The 23,005-nt window shown below is 40.5% G+C and overlaps 2 protein-coding genes across 3 annotated transcripts; both read left to right on the plus strand.

The window, feature by feature from the left end:
• Positions 1-3,112: 3,112 nt before the first annotated feature.
• Positions 3,113-18,229, plus strand: LOC107318581 (threonine--tRNA ligase 1, cytoplasmic-like). Its single transcript, XM_015872580.2, has 19 exons — positions 3,113-3,383; positions 4,352-4,426; positions 5,219-5,403; positions 5,552-5,675; positions 6,666-6,787; positions 7,378-7,495; positions 8,069-8,133; positions 8,831-8,909; positions 10,051-10,197; positions 11,234-11,332; positions 11,661-11,827; positions 12,135-12,297; positions 13,079-13,216; positions 13,712-13,789; positions 14,221-14,321; positions 15,432-15,536; positions 16,275-16,347; positions 17,009-17,123; positions 17,231-18,229. The coding sequence occupies exons 1-19, from the start codon at positions 3,147-3,149 to the stop codon at positions 17,377-17,379; spliced, it is 2,340 nt and encodes a 779-aa protein (XP_015728066.1). The 5' UTR covers positions 3,113-3,146; the 3' UTR covers positions 17,380-18,229.
• Positions 18,230-18,483: 254 nt separating this feature from the next.
• On the plus strand, positions 18,484-22,592 carry TM2D3 (TM2 domain containing 3). 2 transcript variants are annotated; one of them, XM_015872595.2, is made up of 6 exons: positions 18,484-18,623; positions 19,207-19,302; positions 19,999-20,156; positions 20,684-20,858; positions 21,431-21,506; positions 22,183-22,592. In XM_015872595.2, exons 1-6 carry the CDS (start codon positions 18,536-18,538, stop codon positions 22,346-22,348), a joined length of 759 nt encoding a protein of 252 aa, XP_015728081.1. In that variant the 5' UTR covers positions 18,484-18,535; the 3' UTR covers positions 22,349-22,592. The 2 variants fall into 2 exon arrangements, with proteins under 2 accessions (XP_015728081.1, XP_015728080.1); XM_015872594.2 differs by having other exon boundaries at positions 18,485-18,623; positions 19,204-19,302.
• The last annotated feature ends 413 nt before the right edge of the window (positions 22,593-23,005 follow it).

Raw genomic sequence — 23,005 nt, forward strand, 5'->3', positions numbered from 1 at the left:
TAGGTATAATAAATAATACAACTCACAAGGAAAACGTGGAGGAGATCACACACAAATACTATCCGTCTATTTTTAAATATTGTAGAAATGGAAAAGAGACTGAAACAACAGTGTTACATTTCTGAGCTAAGCCTTGTCAGTATTACTTAGGAAAACTTCTCCTTATCCTGACTGTTATTTGTTATTAGCAGCAATGTTAAAATACAGTAATTTGCTAACGGTTTAAATATTCAACAACAGTGCTCAATATGACATATATTTGCTTAATATATTTTCCTTCTCATTATTTTCTCTTTTATACAAATCATACACAGAAGAAATACTCTCCCTTGTTTAGTGCAAGAGAGAAAGTAAACACTAATTATAGCAAGTAACTATTAGTGTCAAAGGATTCCAAGACATTACCAATATACACTTAAGCATTTCAGAGCAGACAGTGACCTTACCTTCATAGCCAAGGAGAAAACATGTCAGCAAGTTAGGGCAGACCTCCTCCAAAATGGAACAAAAAGCAGAGAAAGCACTTGGGCCTTTTAACGATAGTTTATCTAAAAAATATTCAGTTCTCTTCTCGTAGCTTTCCCGGGACCAAATGTCTTTGTATTCCTCCAAGGAAAAGACTCTCTTGTAAACCAAATATGACAGCACTTTGTTCACATCCAGCTCCTCCAGTATTTTCTCTCTCTGATTGCTTGGGATTTCAGAAAGCCACTTATTCCTATTTTCATTTTCTCTTTTGGTATGTTTTGCACAGTTATAAAACCAGGATTTGCCTATTCTTCCAAACATGTTGGTATTTAAATACAAAATTCTGCCTCTGTATTTACTGTGCAGTCTTCAGTATGCAAAGTAACCATAATGTGGATGGATAGAATGCAAATACATACTGCCGACTGTAATTATTGTAATTCTAATGGAATAAAGAAGGCCTACATACAAATTATAAAGAAATCTAGCTCAGTGCCTGCAGCCTCCTAAGAGGATTACATTACACTAATTAGCCCTTTACAACTGTTAACGGCTTCTGAACCGTAATGATGAGATGGAGAATTGCTTATTTAACTGTTACTTTGTAATTCTGTAACTGATCTTCAAAGATATCCCTTTGCAAAATGTAATTCGTCCGAGAAGACAGCTGATCAAATAGAAATAATCTATACAAGCTGCTACATGACAGTGTCTTCTGTGCACTTTAATTTTGTATTCCTCAGAGGTTACAATAACTGTGTAAGTGCTTCGCTTATCACTCTTTCATAAAGTATTAACTTTATAATGTTATATTAATATATATTAACTTTATAGTGTTGTAATATAGAATTATACGTTTAAAAAGCATGTTTCTGGGAATATATTGCAAACCTATATGTGAAAGGGGAAAAAAGAAACACATTACAGAATGACTTTTTTAGCTGTTAAAATCAATATGTCACAGAGAAAACATCAACTTCTTAATGTTGGTATCTCTAAATTGTGTCCAGGAAAAACAAAACACAGTTGAAACATCTGTTTTGTGAACCAGGTTTAACGTGAAGATTACTGCGATCCTGGTGGAGGTGTTCTGCCACTGATAATCATTCATTGAGGATCACATCTTACATAACCTTCCTTACGCAAATGCTGCTTAATACATGGGCTTTTTGTTCTTGTTTTCATAGTTTCTGTCAACACAAATTCCCCGTCTGGAAAAGCTATGAGCATTTCCCGCCTCCTCCTCCCATTTCTCAGTCTGGTTTTTCTGTTTCCATTACTTCCAACTGATAACGTGTCCACGTCCTCACTTGTGCAGCTTTACCTGCAGAATTTCTTAGGGGCTCTTTACCTGTTGTGCAGCAAACAAAAACACTTTCCAGTGCTTCAGGAAAATAAGCTTCATACTGTTTTCTGACTTCCTAAGTAGCAGCCGTCACATCTTCCTGTCAGGCTGATTCTGCTTCTGCAGTTTCAGGTGTTTATCAGTTATCACTGAAGGTGACCACTGACGGTTTCATCATTTAGGATTTGTTTTATTCGTGCCAGCAGACAGACAGTGAACCAGTCAGGTTTCATGCAATTGTTCAGAAGCAACGCCTGTCACCTTGTGGTTGGCTGCAGATATAACAAGCCTCGAACGTGACCTTAGCTGGAGTAAGGAGTGGAATTACGTGTTATTTTGCCATGGTCCCCTTATGGAATGTGGTGGCTTATTGACCATAGCGATGAGATTGTCACTGCTTCTGTAGTCATTGCAAATCTATTCCAGTAGAACTGCTTATGCATTGCACAGTGTTGCAGACCACACGGCAGGTGACCCTTTGGGAGAAGAAAGGTGGTGAAAGGTATCAGTGATCTGACTCGTACCCAGGTAACATGGCTAACCAGGGGTAGTGCACAGTAGGCAGCGAAAGTGGTCAGCCTGTCTGGAAGGCCTGGAATATCTTTAAGGCAACCACAAAACCCTTAATTCCTAAAACTGCCTTTGACTTTTGAACCTCCATAAGGGTAGTACAAATACTGTTCACCCATTTTCTTTGTATTCTCAATCAAAACATGCTTTTTTTTTTTTTTAATCCAACTTGTTGGTCTCAGTAGTTTTTCTTCTAATAATACTGTGATATCTCAGCAGGTAAAAAGATTTTGATGAAATCTGTAATTCCAGAAACATTAGGATCTGATTAATCAGCCTTCTCAGCCACTACAGCTTCTGCTAAGCTTTTCTGTTACTACAGCAAATGATAGAACAAGTGCAAACTACAGCTCTTGAGTTCAAAAACCAGTACCCAAAGATGAGACACAGAAGATGTAGTATGAGTACATTCCTCAGAGTCTAACCTATATCTACATTTATTTTATTGCGCTGAGAACACTGATTGTCAATGCTAAATCTAAAGATCTAAACTAAATCTGAAGATGCTCTTTAGCTCCTACTGCCTACTCAGCACACAGCAGCGCTCAGGCGGTACCGGAGCAGCCCACCCGTAAAGCGCCTCAGCGGGGCAGCCCCCCCCGTCAACACACGCCACGGAGCCGGACCGTGCCCAGCGGGCTGCCCCAGGGCTCAGCCGCGTGTCGGGCGGCTCCGTGGCCGTGGGCAGGCGGGGCTGGGCGGGGCGGGGCCGCGACACGGCGCAGAGGGCGGAGGCAGCGGACGGGCGGCCCGACGGGAGAACATGGCGACCGCCGAGGCGGCGGAGCGGCGCGTGTCGCGGCAGGAGCAGGAGCTGCGCTGGCTGGCGGCGGAGGTCGGCCGGCTGAAGGAGCGGGACGGGCCGCGCTGTGCCGAGGGCTGCAGCCCCGAGCTGCAGCGGCTGAGGGCCGAGAACGAGAAGCTGCGCTACCGCCTCCTGCACCTGCGCCGCAGCCTGGAGGCCGAGCTGGCCCGGGCGGAGCCCCGAGCCGGCAACGAGGTACCGGTGCTCGGGGCGCGGCGGGATGGCCGGGGCTGCCGGGGAAAGGGGCTCCTGGGCGGGGCGGCCTGCGAGCGGACACAAAAAAGACATGGAGATTTTGGAAAGGGTCCAGAGGAGGCCACGAAGATGATCAGGGGGCTGGAGCACCTCCTCTATGAGGACAGGCTGAGGGAGTTGGGCTTGTTCAGCCTAGAGAAGAGAAGGTTGCGGGGTGACCTCATTGCAGCCTTTCAATACCTGAAGGGAACTTACTCCCAGGAGGGGAGTAAACTCTTCGAAAGGGCTGATAATAGCAGGACTAGGGGAAATGGTTTTAAGTTAAAAGAGGGAGGATTTAAGTTGGATGTTAGGGGAAAGTTCTTTACTAGAAGGGTGGTTAGGTCCTGGAACAGGCTGCCCAGGGAGGTTGTGGATGCCCCGTCCTTGGAGGTGTTCAAGACCAGGTTGGACGGGGCCCTGGGCAACCTGATCTAATAAAGGTGTATGTTTGGTGGCCCTGCCAGGCAGGGGGTTGGAACTACATGATCCTTGAGGTCCCTTCCAACCCGGGTCATTCTGTGATTCTGTGTGACACCCGGCCCAGGGCACGGCCGTACCTGTGGGTACGGAGCGGTGCTGCTCCACATCATGCGAGCGGTTCGTAAGCACAGAGTTACTGTATCGTATCACCGAAGCCTGTTTCTATTGCTGACCGGGCCTTTAAACGCCTCAGGAGCTCGGCGGTGGTGACTGAAATATCGTTGAGAAAGTGATATTGGGAAAGCTGGTCAGCAGCCTTGCAGTGCTTGCATCAGATAGTGTGGCCCAGTTCTTGCTTTAGGTGACTTGTGTGTGTACGAAGGAATGCCTTTGTGTGAGCTCACTCCCTTTTTAGCACAGGACCAGGCTGGCTTCGGTTGGTTCTGTGACTGCTTGGGAAAACCTCAAAAGCAGAGTGCTGTACTTCATGTTCTCGTTGTTTTCAGGAAGCCTCCACAGCAAGGCCTGCTGTTGCGGTGGACCAGACAGAAAAGGAGGTCATCAGTGGACACAAGAGTGAAGTAAGTGGATTTAATACCGTGTAATTAAAAGAGGGGTGGTTTTGTTTGATATTCCATTTAGGAGAGATGCTGAATTCTGAAGTACCTCTCAGATTCTGAAATCTCAGATTTGGTAAGAAGGCTTCCTATAACGTGCGTACTGACAAAATGTATCATCAGAGACTTTCAACTTGCATGTGGAATTCTTACACATTCACAGTGCTGTACTTTCTATATGATGATAGTATGTGGGCTTTGGGGAAATAAGGGTTAGGATACAGTGGATGCTAAAGTGAGAGGTGTTTCATGAATAGCTAAATAATGTGCACTGTGAAGGAGAATGTTGACAGCAGTGACTGTTGTTTGATCATAATTTGTTTCCTGCTGAACTAAAGGAAACTTTCCCCAGACTATCTTGAGTTACTTGAATCTGATTCTTTGAAAGGACCAGCAGAAGTGAGCTCTTGTTGGAATGATCCAAACTTCTCTGGGATGTCAGCCAAATGCAGACTGGGGCAGAATATGAGCTCTCTGAGGTCAGATACATAAAGCCATTTATTTCCAGATGTATGAGGGTGCATTGGAATATTGGAAAGCCACTGTAAGATAGTCAGCAATTTGGACTGGACTATTATTTACAAATGCTTTACTCCATGTTAGTGTAAATTCTATTATATTGAAGTCTAGTCTCAGTTGGAACCTCTAGGGATGTATCAGCACTGTGACCCTCTTCCTTCCCTTTCTCTTGCAAATAATTTTTGGCAAACATATATGATTTCACTTCCTTGTTTCTATGTATATTCACATTTACAGTGTGAGCCAAGTTTCATAGAAGACAGACTGAAGCTTTATGAAACACTGAAGAAAGAACATGATGCTTTGCTAGCTTACAGAGCAGCCAACGAGACAAAACCTATCAAGATTACTCTGTCAGATGGAAAAATAGCTGATGGGGAGTCTTGGAAAACCACACCCTATCAACTGGCTGTAGGAATCAGGTAACTTGCAGATTGAAGGAATTGTATTTTTGGGGGACTGAATGTCTTTAGGTGCTCTAAGATGTGAGTGGGGTCATCAGGTATAGAAACCCAGCTACTTTTGTAAATATGAACCTAAATATTTTGGTCTCTTCTTTGTGTCTTTTAGTCAAGCGTTGGCTTCAAATGCAGTCATAGCCAAAGTGAATGGTGAACTGTGGGACCTGGATCGTCCATTGGAGGGAGATTGTGCTCTGGAGCTGCTTACATTTGATAATGAAGAAGCACAAGCTGTAAATAAATCCCTTTTTTTACTTGATGAAAAGAACTGGTGTCACTGTATTGATTGTAGCTTTGTGCTTTTTAAATATATTTAGAAAAACGAAAAAACAATTTTTATCATCATTTGGCAAGATATTTAGACATTATGTAACTGCTTTATAGGTAAAGACTGAAGGCAACAGTGAGGTTGCCTTAGAATTCTCTGGAAATTATGTAATATCAAATTTGAGTCATAAATGAAATATATATCCCTGTGTATTGACACTACTTGTTAGAAACAGGTAAGCACATCTTGGTCACTTAAGCTATGGATATAGTTAGTGACATGCCCAGGAATTTTTTGTGGGATTAGGATTCTAGCCCGTGTTTATGCATTGGACTGAGACTTCATTTTGTCCAGTTCCAAAGGGCTAAGTTTGTTCAAGGCATTTCACAGGCCTTTTGGGCTATTAAGTGGCCTGAATTAGTAGGGGCTTAGAAGATGGGTGGGTATTCATCTATGGAGTTGTTGACTCCCACCTTCTGGTTTTACACGTAGCATGGTTTACAATCTTACTGTGAGTGTACCACGTGGGAACAACAGGCTGCTTGTCTGTATTGCTTTACATGTAGTTAAAGCTGCATAGACTTCAAACTGACTGGAAATTGACTTGCTAATAAATGAACAGAATATGTCTATTACAGTGACTGAGTTCTGCAGAGGTATAATTATATTTCAGACTAAAATAAGATGAGGCTTTAATGCTACGATTGCCAGTGTGTTGTCAAAGAAGCAATTATTGTATTAAAAATCATATAATAAATATTTGTCATGGTTAAAAAAAGTCAGCAAAAAAAAAAAAAAGTATAATTCTCACCAAATTTAAAAAGCAGTGACCTATTTCTCAGTTTTTCATCTTCAGCATTAACATGTTTTGTGTGTTTGTTTTTTGTTTTTTTTTTTAACTTCAATTCTGTAACAACAATGATCCCACAACTTGCTCTTCTGACTTGATTTGCAGGTTTACTGGCATTCGAGTGCTCATATTCTTGGAGAGGCCATGGAAGGATACTATGGGGGCTGCTTGTGCTATGGACCACCAATTGAGAATGGATTTTACTATGACATGTACATTGAGGACAGGTAAATATTCATTAATGAGTGCTAAAGTTCTTACTAAAGTGCAGCACCAGAGTATTTTACTCCGTAATGTTTCTGTATGTTAAAAGTAAAGTCATGCATCTCTAAATGTCTAAATCTGAGAAGTTGTCCATCTTTTAGTGGAGATGTATGGAAGGAATGTATGTTTGTATAAATACTTAAATTCAAGTGTTCAGGCAGCTGCCCAGGACTTGGGATTTTTGAATGATTTTTGGGGGGGGGGGGGGGGAAACAACCTGGAGTGGTTTGGTAAAACTTACTGAAATTCCTGGGACACAGAGGAGGAAGTTTCCTTAAAGAATCACACGTGGGATGTGTGTGGGATTTGGCCATATGTACTTGGAGCTAATGGTCTTCCAGACACGTGAACAAAGTGAAGACTGTTACCTGGGTGAATTTAATGGGATTGTTTGGAGTGATACTGTTTGTGTTTCAGAGCTTTGTTGCTTTTTGTGGTGACAAATCACATGTCGTGTGGTTTTCAAATTAGACCACTGTAATGTGATTACTTAAATAATGTGAGTATCAGAATAATTGATTTGAGTTTCCTTTGTCCTTGTATGTTTGTTTAGAGGTGTTTCTAGTACTGAATTCCCAGCACTAGAGAACCGCTGTAAAAATATCATAAAAGAGAAGCAGCCTTTTGAAAGGCTGGAAGTCAAGAAGGAGATCCTGTTAGACATGTTTAAGGTACGTCTTGGAAGTGCCTGTGATTCTGGTATGATGATGTTTTAAAATGTAATTTCTATAAAAATACTACCTATAACATCAGAATTGTAGCTATCTAATAATAATAAAAAAGAACTGTAGCATTCTGTCTCTCTTCTCCATATCCCTTACAGGTATTCAGGTGTTTTTCAAGCAATAAAAAAACAATTTATTGTTGCACAAAAACACCTCAAGTTCAGTGAGATTGGTGTTTAAAAGGCACGCATTCATTCACATTAACTATATGGTGAATATTAAGAGTCTCACTGTGCTGTGTTGTAATTGCCTCTTGGAAGTCCTTTGCGGTTTTCAGATAGTAATCCCCATGTTTAACACTAAATCAGGATAATGAATATACTTTGTCTCTTACCCCTTTTGTTTTATAGCCCTTCTGGAAGGCTGTTGAATATTTACATTGTATATGTGACCATCTGACTTGCTAGTTGTGAGTCTTTTACTGATTCACATGTATTAATGTAATAATACATTGTTTTGGAACAGAATGTTAGTAGCTGTTGTAATGGTGTTCCTGTGTTCTCATGTTTCCTCATGCAGTATAACAAATTTAAGTGCCGTATCCTTAATGAGAAGGTGAACACACCAACTACCACAGTTTACAGGTAAAATAAATTAAAAGGTGTTACAAAACGCATATACTGTTAAGTGTATTTTGTTTTATTTGAGAAGATAATATTTTTGTTTTTATTTCTGAACACTTGTATAATCAGGAATTAGACTTTCAATTAGAAATATTAATTCATGTAAAACCAGATATTTCCTTTCTCTGTTAGGATGGGTCAGATCTCCATTGGTGGACAAATGGCAGATCTTTTCAGTCTTTGCCTCTTCAATGAAAAGACTAAAGTAAATTACCACCAACACAGTTGAATGACTGGATAATGGATAAAACTAACTTCTAGCTAAGTGTGTGTTGAGATGTTGAGAATCCTGTTCATGCAGTTGCAAGGAGTAAAACTAATTAGTAAGAAAATGGGAAAAACATTTTTTTGATGTACATAGTTTGAAATTTCCTGAGCAATTTTATATGAATTTACATATGGAAATGTATGAGTTGCTGTGTGTGATACAGTGGTTTTGGTAATGCATCAAATGTGATGAGTGTTGACCAAGTGAATATCTTTCAAATATCAGATGCAGTTAGATTAAAGATGCGTGGGATTTGCTGAGTATTACATACATAGATACTTATTAATTATTTGAGCATGTTGTAAAGCAGTACCCTGTATGTCATTAGTTACTGTATTTTAAAATGCTGGACTATTTTGGAATAAACACTTCCATTCTTTTGGTGTTTAGATGTGGTCCGCTGATAGATCTCTGCAGGGGCCCACATGTGAGACACACTGGAAAAATTAAGGCTCTTAAAATATTTAAGGTAAGTTTAAATAAGACACATTTTAAAACTTAACTACCATAAGCTGGTCGTTTGATTTATTTCTTTATCTGTTTTTCCTGAAGTGGCGAGGTCCACTGTATTGTTTTTTTCGCTTACTCTAAAAATATCCTCTTTCTCATCAAACAAGTAGAACCACTAACTTTCCTCCTTCACCCATTTCCAGGGCTCATTCATTGTTGACCATAACAGCAATCATCAGTGGAAACTGATAGCATCTTTTTTCTTTTTTTAATCAGAGTGTTAGTGCAGTTGAACTGTATGACTATAACGAAAAGCAAAGTAAACACACTCAGGGTAGTGGTGTGGAACTAGCTATCCCATGTACAGTAGAGAAGATAATGTGGCTAAGCTAATGTGCTGGTATCTTCAGCAGCATTGCACTGTGTAGTGCAGGTGTGCTAGTCTGGCTTTGTACTAGCTGTCACATCTCTGTGCTATTCTGTTCATGCATTTTGTGTGTTCCCTCCCTTCTGTGGTAAATGAACATCAAGATGCAAGTTGGATCAGAAAATAGTGTTTTGAGCTTGTAAGGTGGGGGGTCTTTCAGACGTAGGAGGTAAAGTGGGCAGTGGCAGGTCTGTAAAGGTTGCTCTTAGAAAACAGCATTGCTGATAAGAATAATGCAATTTAAGTTACTTGCAGATGCTAATTATGATGTTGTCAGACTGACCCCATTGGAACATTAATCATACTTGCTTCTGCTGACTTCCTGACTGAAGTCTGTGGGCCTTTTTAGTTACCAGGATTAAGTGTTTGACTTGTCAGAAAAGTAGGTTTTAACTGAGAGATCTTCTTCTGTGTTGATTTTTTTGCATTGTTTTGAACTTAAAACGAATACTGTTGGTTTTTTTTCCAGAAGATACACTGTGAGGTAACACATGGTTTGAGTTAAAATAGAGAATCAAAGTAAAAATGACTTGACCAGTGACTGTTGTTTATAGCTTCTGCATTAGACTTGCTGACTAAAAGGCAGTGCAAGTATCTGTAATATAAATAAATGCTGGATGACTGCATGTAATTCTGTTACCAAGTTAAAAGCCGTAACATTCAAATGCATTAACGTCTGTTCTTGCTGAGAGTATAACAGAACTTATCCTCAGTTATGGGTTTTGTGCACCAGAATTCATCTACCTACTGGGAAGGCAAGGCTGATATGGAATCTCTCCAGAGAATCTATGGAATTTCATTCCCAGATGCAAAAATGTTGAAGGAATGGGAAAAATTCCAGGAGGAGGCTAAAAACCGGGATCATAGGAAAATTGGAAAGGTGTGCTCTTCTGTGGTCTGCTTCTCTTTCATGCTATTGTAATAGACTTCATTCTCTTCCTTTTTATTTCTTACCCTTTCTTCTGTTTAGGATTATTTGAATGGGAACCCGTTTTGTGAATTTATCGTACAGTGTACTTTATATTTCAAATTTTCATTTATGCGAATTTGGCTCATCAGTTGCTTACAAATACTGAACTAACTTTGGGAATAAGTTGGGAGGTAGCTCCTGGTTGTTGTAAGACACAATGGGCAGCACAGTTGAAAGCAGAGAGACATACATTGAAACACTGAAGTGTTAAATGACCATTAGCATCAGTAACCAGCAGGATGCCAGTGTGAACCTCTTGTTACTTGTTGGTAGGTACCAAAACACAAATATGGGCTGCCTTCATAAGCAGTAATGAACAGCTGGGGGTTGTCTCAGAAGAAGGAGAGTCAATGAGAAACTTACAGAAAACTGACAAAGGAGTTCTTGTTTGTTTCAATTAACCCACCAAGGCTTGAATATTTATGTAGTAATTGGTGATAACTTACTTGCATTTTCAAAACCAAATTGTCTAATGTCAAAAAAATTTACCTTTTATCTATGTGTCTAGTATCTAATAAATGTAAGAGGGTATGGTTCTCTTAAAATGTACCAGAGCCTCATGTCTGAGTTTGTATTTGAGGTAATTCTGATGAAGAATAACCAGCTCATGAACTTAAGCTGCCAGCCCTCAGATCTGATGGGTGTTTGTGTAATTGCATTGGTTACTAATGGTAAGATTACTTAAGGCCTCAAGATTTTGAGGAAATGTCCATTTAAGTAGCCACTGAGTCAGGTGGGCTACCAGTACTACTACAGGCTTCTAAGAGTACGAACTGGAGATAAATTAACATCTATTGCTGAGAAATTGTTAACTTTTAGATATTATCTTGCTACTGGGCTCTTCCATTTTTGTCAAGTCTCAGTGTGTGAAATACTCATTTTCTGCAGGGATATATAGAGATACACCTGGAATGATGCTACAGAATTCTCTTTTAAATTTACGTAGGAACAAGAGCTCTTCTTCTTTCATGACTTGAGTCCTGGAAGCTGCTTTTTTCTCCCCAGAGGAGCCTTTCTTTATAATACACTCACAGATTTCATACGGGTGAGTATAGACTTGTTTAATACCTTTTGTTGATCTTAAGTGGCATGCTATTCATTGCACTGAGCTGTTCTCAGGGGGAGAGATGGGTCTATGTATGTAAACATATGCCATTTTCACCAAGGTTGTACAGATTGAGCCTTTTTCAAAATAGGACAGATAAAAGTATTATTAGCTGACATGTTTTACAGTTAATGTAAAACCTACATGCATGGTTTACTGTCACAGTAAACTGCCATAGTAAGAAAGCAGTTTAAAAAAAGAGTAAGAAAATCAGGATATTGGTTGTAGAAAGTTGTGTCATGTTGTAACTGTTTGATTTGTTCTGCAGGAGGAATATCACAGGCGTAATTTTACTGAGGTTGTATCTCCAAACATCTTCAACAGTAAACTCTGGATGACTTCAGGGCACTGGCAGCATTACAGTGAAAACATGTTCTCTTTTGAAATTGAGAAGGAAACTTTTGCACTTAAACCGATGAACTGTCCAGGACATTGGTTTGTACTTTCAACTGAAAGCCTTCTTACTTCACTATTTTTATCCCTGTGAGGCTGAGGAACAATAAATGTAGTGTCAGTACGCGTTATCATCTGTGTGTGCGGTAGATGACTGAGCAACTGGGGTGTCTTTGGAGCTCCCTGGCAGCAGACCAAGTAAAACACTTGTAGGTCTAAACTAAGTAGCTAGGTTTGTGTGTATTAATATTAACAGTGAAATCATCATCTGTATTAACTGCTAGTTTATGTACTGACTTAAGTCTTCTGTAAGAAGGATAAAAGCAAGGTTCCTTCATGTTCCTTTTAGCTTGATGTTTGCCCATCGTCCGCGATCCTGGAGGGAAATGCCTCTAAGACTTGCAGATTTTGGAGTTCTTCACCGAAATGAACTCTCTGGCACTTTAAGTGGCTTGACTCGCGTAAGGCGCTTCCAACAAGATGATGCTCACATCTTCTGTACAATGGAACAGGTAAAAGAAAGAAAAAAAGATAACAAAAAAGATAATCCTCACCAACTCGAACTCACATTAGAAAAGTAAAACTCCTAGAAGTATTTTCACTCCAAGTTTTTCCGTTCTTTTGTAGCATTATGCTGCTTTCAGTGTTTTTTTTCTTAGATGTAGGAGTTTTCTATTTAATGATCTGATACTTCATAGTAGCGCTCATTGGTAGCCTTTTGAAGTTATTCTGTTAGAAGTCTCTCAAATAGCAGTGCTGTAATTTGCTTTCTTTTTTTTCTTTGGAGTTAAATAAAAAGAATAAAACTATATTTGAGGGACACTATATGAATTACAGGACAGGATCTTTGTATTGGAGTTTTCCCTTGAGTAAGATATATCAGGCAAGTAAATTACAAAAGTCAGGATATTTTTTCCTCCTTCATTCCCACCACCCTGAAAGAAAAGGGCTGTTGATCATGTTTTACTTACCCTACAGATGCTGAATGAGCACTTAATTCTCTCAGGCCCCAGATTGTAGTGGAGGAATGTGAATTAGTAGACACACTCTTGTCAAGTCTGACTTGTGCAGTTTGTCTCCAGAAGCCAGGGCATAGCACCACTTTTTTTTTTTTTTCCTTTCTTTTTCTTCTTAGGTCTTAGGATATAATTTTCATATGCGATGTTTGTTATGTAATGGCCTCTTAACTCCTGGTTATGAAGAATTCAGCAAATCCAATTAGGTTTTGATGTAAATGAATTATAAAAAATATTGTTTTATTTTTCAAACTAATCTCTTTTGTTTACATTTAAGATTGAAGAAGAAATTAAGGGCTGTCTTGATTTCTTGAAGTCAGTTTATTCCATCTTCGGCTTTACCTTCCAACTGCACCTTTCAACAAGACCAGAAAACTACCTAGGAGAATTAGAAATTTGGGATCGTGCAGAAAAGGTAACTGACATTCAATATGTATATTGAAAATATATATACACACATATGTTTTCAATACTGGAAAGTTTTATAGAAGTAGATACTTAGTTTAATTGTTTCACATTGAACAGTGACATTTGTGAAATTATGTAAATCAGATGCTAACTATTATCCCAAATAGAAATGCATGTTGAAAAACTGTACAATATATGAGGTTTCTAAATAGAATGAGAACATCTACATTTTGACAGAGTCCCTTATTTTGAACTGATTTTTTTTTTTATTTTCCCCCTCAGATTAATCAGAAAATGTTTACAGGGAACTGCTTTTATTTTAAAGAGTATAATAATATATAATAAAATTTTAAAGAGTATAATGAATGATAGTCATACAGCATGTTGAGTTGCTTAGTATTTCTGAGAATAATGTTTGTACTTGGACAGCAATGAAAAGCTCTCATACACCTGTAAAGGTTGTGTTTTGTTGTTGTAATTTCTCTTTCTGTTTCATGATTAGCAACTTCAAAACAGCTTGGATAACTTTGGAGTACAGTGGACACTGAATCCAGGAGATGGGGCATTTTATGGTCCTAAGGTTGGTGAATCAATATTTTAATACAACTTTGGGATGGACAACAATGTAGGCAACCTGTATCAGGTTACTGTGTAATCTTTCTTTTGAGAAGAGAAGACTCTGGGGAGACCTCATTGTGGCCTTCCAGTAATTGAAGGGAGCATATGAACAGGAGGGGGTATGACTGTTTACAGGGGTGGATAGTGATATGACAAGAGGGAATGGTCTTAAACTGAGATGGGAGGTTTAGGTTAGATATTAAAAGGAAGTTTTTCACACAGAGGGTGGTGATGCACTGGAACAAGTTGCCCAAGGAAGCTGTGAATGCCCCATCCCTGGAAGCATTCAAGGCCAGGCTGGATGTGGCTCTGGGCACATAGTAGGGGGGTTGAAACCAGGTGATCATTGTGGTCCTTTTCACCCAGGCCGTTCTATGATTTTGTGATTCACAGATTGATATTAAAATCAAAGATGCTCTTGGCAGATACCATCAGTGTGCTACTATCCAACTTGACTTCCAGCTACCCATTCGATTTAATCTTACTTATGTTGGGTGAGTGATTAAACTACTGATCTTCCTCTTCTAATTAAAACAAGTAGGATACTTATTTACAGTTTCCATAAACTGAAATATCTTAATGCTTTGTTGCTCACCTAACAAATTATCAGCTTGCATCTGAGTAGCCTGCAATGGTTTATGAAGGGAAACATCTCCTGTGAGTGGAGAGCTGAGTCCAGAACAAGAAGGTGTTTTTTCAGTCTAATGGTAGCTCACTTTAATTGTTAATGCCATTGTTTGTGGGGAAATCTGGTGACCTGTTTGCTTGTCTTGAGAAAACTGGTAGGCTACCATGGCTCAGTTCTTAATTTCAGTCTAGTCATTGTGTCTTCTTCGAGGATGTAGCATTCGTATTCAAACATATATTAAGGAGATGGTGTGTTTGCAGTAGGGAAATGCTGTTCTTTTAGTCGGATAGAATTAGGTGACCTTGAAGAACATGAAACAAATGCAAATAGGTTTTGTTTTTTTTTTTTAAAGGAAAATGTCACTTAGACTTCCAGCTAAGAAATGAGACGTTTTATCAGCTGAGTGGGTTAATTTTAGAACCATGTCTTCTGGGTTGTTCTCCTTACAATGTTTATTTTTATATAATACAAAGGAGGTGTTGGTTATTTTTGGTTCTGCTGCATATTCTTCAGTAGACATCATAGCTCGTCAGCAGAAAATAAGGTTAGAAACAGCAACTGGCATATTTTATTTTAAATAATCAGAGGTGTGTAACTTAAAGAAATGATTAATAAGGGCAGGTAAAATCCTGTGCAAGAAGATAAATTCAAGTTGTGGTGGAAAAGAGAGGAAGGATATAAAATATTAAAATAAGGAGACATGAAGCTGTCAGCTTTGGAGTCAAATTGTAGTACATGATTTTTAAAACTTAGGAACTTGTGTCCATGTCACAGTCATTCTGAGTACTCGGCATTCCTTTAAAAGCACGAGTCATTCTGAAGTTGATGTTTAATAGCAAATGGCAATTTTTGCTTAGTACAAATTAATGTTTGTTTGTTTGTTTTTCTGTGATAAGTAAAATCAAAAGAATTAGTAGCATTGCATGTGTGAGATCTGGGAGAAGTGTGGATTTGAAATTATCTTATTCTTTTTCAGTAAGGATGGAGATGATAAGAAGAGGCCAGTGATTATTCACAGAGCTGTTTTGGGATCTGTGGAGAGAATGATAGCTATTCTAGCAGAAAATTATGGAGGAAAATGGTATGTGGCACAAATACAGTTCTGAGAAATGTTTAACAACATGGCTAGAAAATAAAGGTCCTCCCTAATATCACTGATGTATCATATATGTTCCAATGCAAAATAATTTCTGTAAGGTTTTCTCAACATCAGGCGAGATAAAAAGAAATCTAGTTTTACAGTTCTAGCTGTGTATTCTATTAATAATATTAATAGCTCATGGTCAGAAATCTTATGAGATAAGAATTGCAACTGAATGTGTGTGCGCTGCATTTTACCTCTTCCATTTTACCTTAGAAATCCAGTTTTGGTACAGGAAGATGCTCAGTGTATGTAAAGTAGTTACCTACATGGACATAAATTAGCCTAAATATGCGATCATCCTTTTATTTGTAAGTTGTTCTATTTCATCTCAAGTTATCTCTGAAGATATTTCTTCTTTAATAGATTGAAGGATTGAGGAAGAGTGAATTCTCACCTTTAAATGCAGAGACTGCCCACTTAGTACTGTCAAGTTATGTAATAAATGAAAGCAGAAATTATGTGAAGAACTGAAATTCTATTTACATTTGTGAAATTGGTAGGTAGTGAACTGAAGGCCAAAGTTGTGTGTGTGTCATTAGATTCAGTCTGTTTGATATTTTATGTGAGTTGGAAAGTGTAAATGTAATGTTATGCAACATTCTTAGCTTACAATTCTGTGGATATGAATGAAAATGTAGGATGCTCATTTATCTTTTTTTCTTGTTGGGTTACCAGGCCGTTCTGGCTGTCTCCACGGCAGGTCATGGTTGTGCCTGTGGGACCTACTTGTGAGGAGTATGCACGGCAGGTGAGAGTAGAGCTGTATGTAGCAAGCAAGCAATTTTAGTAGCTCCTTAAATACTCATCCTTGAGCCAACAGTAAATGCTTTATTAATATGGGAGACACTTTGGGGTCAAGTCATTTCTTCCACACCCTCTAAAAACTGTGTAAGCCCAAGAAAGGGAAATATAACTAAATATTTGGGGTTTTGTTACCGTGAACAAACATCAGTAATAACTACAGGAAAAATGCTCTGAGCTACAAACCTTACATACTAATAAATGTTTCATTATAGAATTATCTGCTTAAAGTAGGGGTAGACTTGGTTTCTTCCATTTCCCAGCAATATACCCTTGGCTACGCTGCATTTAGGTAAAGTTCTTTTTATCAGCCTACCACCCCCTTTTCTTCTTTCTGTGGCTGGGGCATTCTGGCATTCAGCACTGTAGCTGTCTGAGAGGATCGGCAAATGTTTGATGTGGATGCTAACTTGTATTTCTTCTAACAAGGGATTGCTAAAGCATTAAGGTCCTGTCAAGCTCTTAAGGATGTGTGCAGTTTTCTTCAAATAATTTTGTTGACTTCATTAATACAGCTGTTCTTAAGATCAAAATTATTAACATATATGAATTATTTATTGGATGGAATCTTGTTAAATATATGCTGTAATGTTAAATGTCTTTTTTAGGTTTGCAATGAGTTTTTTGAAGCAGGATTTATGTCAGATGTGGATCTAGATCAGGGCTGCACACTGAACAAGAAAATCAGAAATGCACAACTGGCTCAATATAACTTCATCTTAGGTAACTGCAGAGTCTTCCTGCATACGGTTTAAGTTCTGATGTTGGGCATGGTTTGTCTAGGCTCACTTAATAAGGTACCTTAATCTTGTTTGTGATACATCTTGCAGTGGTTGGTGAAAAGGAGAAAGCAAATCATGCTGTCAATGTGAGAACAAGAGACAACAAAGTTCATGGAGAAATTTCAGTGTCCTCCGCAATTGAGAAACTCGAGAAATTTAAGAGTTTGCGTCTTCCAAATGCAGAAGAAGAATTCTGATGTTGCTGCTAAGGAAAAACTACAGATATTACCTGCCCATGTGAAAAAATGGCGTTGGTTCCCTTCTCTACAGCAGTAATGTTCATCTGGAAGAATCTGAAGCATGGATGTGAAACCAAGCAAAGGCAGCAGTGTTGATTCTCCAAGAATAGCATGAGAAAACAAATACAGTGGGCGACTCCTCTGACAGTGCTGTGAGACTCCACTCCGTGCTGGTTGCAGAGCGCTTTTTTAAGGCATCTTACACTTCTGTAACACATGTCAGTCTGACTGGGTAAACAAATAGAGCTGTGCTAGCTGAAGGAGCAGAAGGCTGGGAAGTCTGGCTGCTGCTGCGGCTGCTCAACTACCTCAGTCATGTAGCAGCTGCTGAATTGACATGGCCTGGGATCCAGAGCTTGGCTCCTGGGTTTTGTTTTTTTCTAACTGAGTTGTCAAATATGTGTTCTTGGAGTAAGGGGATGGCCTGTTCCCTCATTAATTTATGCTCAGAAGTGACAAATAAATGGTATCTGCTGGAAATCACATTGTAACAAGGGACTGAATGTGCCTGTGCCTCCAGTGACTGCTTGCTGTAAAGGTGATCGCCAAGAATTAAGTTGATTTAACCGCCGTATCTGTGTGTGGGAAGTGTTTTATTGCTGCCTGGGTTTGTTGCTGATTTGGTTCTTTGAAAACAGTCAAAACAAATCCCGCTCAATTTGTCTTTCAAAGAACTGGGTGTGTGATTTATTGCTGTGGTTCCCTGGGATGCTGAGTGCTAAAACTGTGGGTGATGTAGTCTTTATTTTTTTTTGTTATGTGTTGGGAATCTTCTATTTTTAACAATATATTTCTGCCTGTAAAAGTTTGCTTTGTGTGGGCTGCGTTTACCTCCCATGACCCGCGATGTATTCGGGCTCCAGCACGGAGCGGCAGTAGTTGAATTCCCGTGTGTTCCACTGCCGGGCTTTAACACGTGTCGCCGTGCTGCAGCCGTTGCCGTTTCCATCGGACCTGCGGCGTATTTACCAGCTTTGTGCGGGTAGAAGCACGTTCGGGGACGGTGAGAGGGGAGCGGAGCCGCCGTGCAGGGCCCGGCCCCGAGCACCGCCCTCATGCGGGCGCGCTCCGCCCCTCTCCGGGCAGTGCGGGCGGTGAGGCGGCGGCGGACAAGATGGCGGCGCCGTTGGGGCTCCGTGCGCTGCGGCGGCTGTGCGGGGCCGCGCTCTTCGTGTCGCAGCTCTACGTCCTGTCCGGCCGCGGTGAGCGCGGTGTCCGTGGCGCTGCGAGGCCGGGCTGCGGCGGGCGGGGAGGGCGGGCAGGGCAGGGCCGGCGCTGTGGTGGGCGCTGGGACCGGGCGGGGCCGCGGCTGCTGGCGGGGCTGATGTGAGGCGCACGGCCCGGGCTGCCGCAGGCGGTCGGAGAACGGTGCCCCCTGACACCGCCGGGCGTGTGGGAGTCCATGGGCCGCAGCTCCGTGACGGGGAGCGGCTGCAGGGCGGGGGGGGGCGGCTCCGCTCGTAGCAGACGCAGCGGGAGCTGAGCTGAGCTGTGAGCTGAGCTGTGAGCACCGCTGCTTCGTCCTCAGGAGGGAAAGAATAAGGCTGAGCTGAAACATAAGCGTAGTTTCTTGTTTGAAAGGTGTGCATCGATTCTAGTGCTCGTCCTTGACTTTTAATGTTTACTTCCTACTGTTTATAAAACAGGAAATTCTATGTATTTTTATTGCTGTTACACTTTCCATTTATTTATTTATTTATTAAACCAGTGTGCTGAAATTGAACCATTCCTAGTGCATTTTATTCTAAAAATACCACTTTCTCCTTTTTTTTCCCCTCACAGCAGGATCTCTGATGGCCACAAAGCATTCACAGCCACAGTCTACATTGGCAAAAAGCCTGACATCCACGAGCACAAATGCTCCCTACTTCAGGGCAGCAGGTACAATGTCCTCCTGTTCCCTGTGTTTTAGCCCTCTGGGTCTTCCCCTCTGAGTACTGAGGTTAACTGTTAAGTTCTTCAATTCTGTTTTGGAAGCCTCTGTGTTTTTTCACAGTGATAAAGACTCTGTAGAGTGTCAGATCAATAATTACTCTGAAATAACCATAGAAAATGATTTGTGTTATACAGTTAGAAAACTCATTCATGTAAAACCTTAGAGTTAAGTTGGCGTTGTGGTGCATGTGTTTTATAACTATGATGGGTGGCAGAAATTCTTGAGAGACTTCAGTGATCTGCAAGAAGTTGTTACTGCTCCCAGTCCAACGTAAATACAGCTGCTGTATAGCCCTGAGGGCACACAGAGCTACGTGTTTCAGCCGGGGGTGAATTAGGAGGTGTTTCTGAACATATATGAACAAAACATGGCTGAGCTAAGTGATAACTTTGTCCTGAATGAGTCCATGCTGAGTGTTGTTGTGCTGGGATGTGCTGTACTATACAGAACTCCTCAGGATCCTTGCAGGTTGCTCTGCTGTGTTGTATGGCTAGCATGGATTCTGTTCATTGCAAAATAAGGAAAGTCCTTTATAAGGTATCAGTGCACTTGCGTGTATTTGAATGTGCACACTTGAGACTATATAGCTTTTTAAATTTGACTTATTTTTTGTAATTTTATCCACGTATTTCACTTTTCAGAAAGTACAGAAATTCCAGCGTATGTGACTAAATGTCCAAGCAATGGGCTTTGCAGTAGGTTGCCGCCAGACTGCATGATATGTAACACGAATTATTCCTGCGTATATGGGAAGCCGGCCACTTTTGATTGCAGAGTCAAACCACATGTTCATTGTGTTGTAAGTAACCCATTATTTTTAAAACTAATTTGAAGTAATTCAAGTGAACTGTGACATCTTGTCATAAAATAAATGTGTATTTTTAAGAATTTCTTACCTTAGGCAGCTTGTTAGGTTGTCATAGGCAGGTTATCAGTTTTGTGACTGAACTGCAGGCAGTCAGACCTACTCTTGGGTTGCTGTTCTTACGCTGGGTCTTGTCATGCGGCCACTGATTGATTGTGTTTAATCAGTGTGCTGAAAACTGAACCAGTTTGAGAACAGGGAGGCTGAAGTCTGTCAGGTTGAAACCCAGTGAGTAAGAACAGTCAGTTTGGCAGCATCTGGATTAGAGGAAGCAGCGGTACTAGAACTGTATTGTATACTAAAACCTTTGTCAGTTTTATTACATTGATTTTTACACTGGATGTGGAGGTACCAAACAGCAACTGTCTTTGCCCGATGTTTCTATCTATGAGATGTAGTTTGATACTGAAGGCTGACATTTTCTTGATTGCTAATGAAGTGCTAATGCTGTCCTTCTGTAGGATCAGAACAACCAGGAGCAGGAAAACTTTACAGTTAACATGACGTGCCAGTTTTGCTGGCAGCTTCCAACAACTGACTACGTGTGCACCAATTCTACCAGCTGCATGACGGTCTCTTGCCCACGGCAGCGATACAATGCCAGCTGCACCGTGCGGGATCACATCCACTGTCTGGGTAATGTGCTGTACCTGGGATTTGTAACAACTACATCTCCGTAGCATTTTAACATTGAGTCAGCAGAGTGATTTTATTGATTACAGTAACAATCTGCACCTTGATCAATAGATTGGATCTTTTTTGCAGTTGCGTTTTAATTTTTATTTATAGAAGCGATGGTTGACTGCAGACGTTTTTCAGGACCGTTGTGTACCTTTCATGTGAGGGTGAATCGATCTGTTTTCTTTTTGTCAACTTTCACGACTTAAACTGCCTTGCACAACATCAGTAGACTCAATGTCAAATGTCTCAGGAGGATAATGGAAAAAAATCACACTGGTTTCCCCCAGCTAGTTTGTTTTTCCTTGTTTATTTGTTCAATTACCATTCGTGTTTTCTGACGTGAGGCAGAGTTTGATGGTCTGCAGAGGACTGTAAAATGTCTCAAAAATTCTTGTTTCCATCAGTGCCAGCCCTTACAGTGCCTCCATAGAGGAATACAGTGAGTTCGGCTTCGTATGTCATTTTCTTACTCATCATGGGATTTTTTTGTCACTTGCATTAAGTTTCAATCCTTTCCTAACATTTAGGTAACAGAGTCTTTCCAAAGATGCTCTATTGCAACTGGACTGGAGGCTATAAGTGGTCTACTGCCCTGGCACTAAGGTACACAATTAGCTAAAATGTTCATTGTTATAAACGTATCGTGTATGCAGTCTTTGTCCTGTGTTATTATTATAAAGTACCAGTGGGTATTTTATAATGGCTTGGAATTTAGAACTTGGAGGCATGCGGTGCTTGAAGGTTTCATATTAGCTGTCTTCAGTAGACCTTGAAAGAAAACGATTACCCTACTTCTGCCTTGAATGTGCTTTCTTCAGTCAGTGCCAATGATCCTGAAGCCTCACGAGTGATTCTCTGAGTAGAAGGGACGTGCTGTCTTTATTCCGTGTGCTGACACATGAGGTAGCAATGCTGAAATAATCCTGTGGATTTAACATTGTTTGCTCCCTTTTTATAATATGCTTGAAGCAGTTAAGGCTGAATTGCATCTCGAACGCAGCTATTTCTGAATGTGATGGATGTCGTTGATCAATGTGTAGATGGTTTATATTTCTTAAGGCTTCTTTCCCAAGTGTTATAGCTGGAAATGCTTTACAGAGGAAGAGTCTTACATCTTAGAACTACTGGGGTAGAAAGTAGTGTGATGATTCCGAAATGAACTATTTAGGTTGTTTTTGACACATTCAGCCATTAGAGAAGATAAACCGTGGATTCTCTGGGTGCTATCGATTGAACTACAAAGTAACATAAGAGTAATGGATTGTTTTTGTTCTCACAGCATCACCCTGGGTGGATTCGGAGCAGATCGTTTCTATTTGGGCCAGTGGCGGGAAGGTCTGGGAAAACTCTTCAGCTTTGGTGGACTTGGAATCTGGACACTGATTGACGTGCTGCTCATTGGTGTGGGCTATGTGGGACCTGCCGATGGCTCTCTTTATATTTAAACGTAGTTTCAGAGAGGGGAGTCATTGCTTGGAAAGGGCTCCCCATAGAATTACATAGGAGTCTGAGCCCTTAAGATAGAATAAAGAACAGTTGTTCTTTCTGTGTGGATACATTTTAATGTACAGTATCTGTACTTAGTTTGCCTTTAAATAAGGTAAAATAAAGGGGTGGATCACTAAGTTGAAATTAATTTCCCTTCATTTATGGATGTGCTGTTTTTCCAAGAAAGGTTGATGGCCAAAACGTGTCAGTAATCGTTTGATTTCCCGTTGCATATTGGGGGAGGTTAATTTATTTGCCTGAGGTCACCGTGCTTGATATCTTCATTACATTCATCTCTAGTGTTTGCTTAGCGACTGGTTGTCTTAGAAATGGGGTTACAATTAGATTGTGCTAACGCTGAAAGCTAAATGCAAAATAACCGCGGTACCTTTGAGGCTGGCTTTGTTTGGGTTGGGTTTGACCTGTGTCCCAGTGAATTATCTATTTCTATGCCAGCCGACCTGCAAGTCCATCTCCAGGCCAGCGGTGTGGCAGCGCGGTGCCGGTCGCGCTATGTCCGCGGTGTGTGTGCCGCTGGAGCGCCGAGGGGCGGCGGTCAGACGCGTTTAACGCGAATAAACTTGAACTCGGAGCGGTAATTGAGTTTCCCGTTT

This window comes from Coturnix japonica, chromosome 10 (genome assembly GCF_001577835.2).
Source record: "Coturnix japonica isolate 7356 chromosome 10, Coturnix japonica 2.1, whole genome shotgun sequence".
Taxonomy (NCBI): Eukaryota; Metazoa; Chordata; class Aves; order Galliformes; family Phasianidae; genus Coturnix; species Coturnix japonica.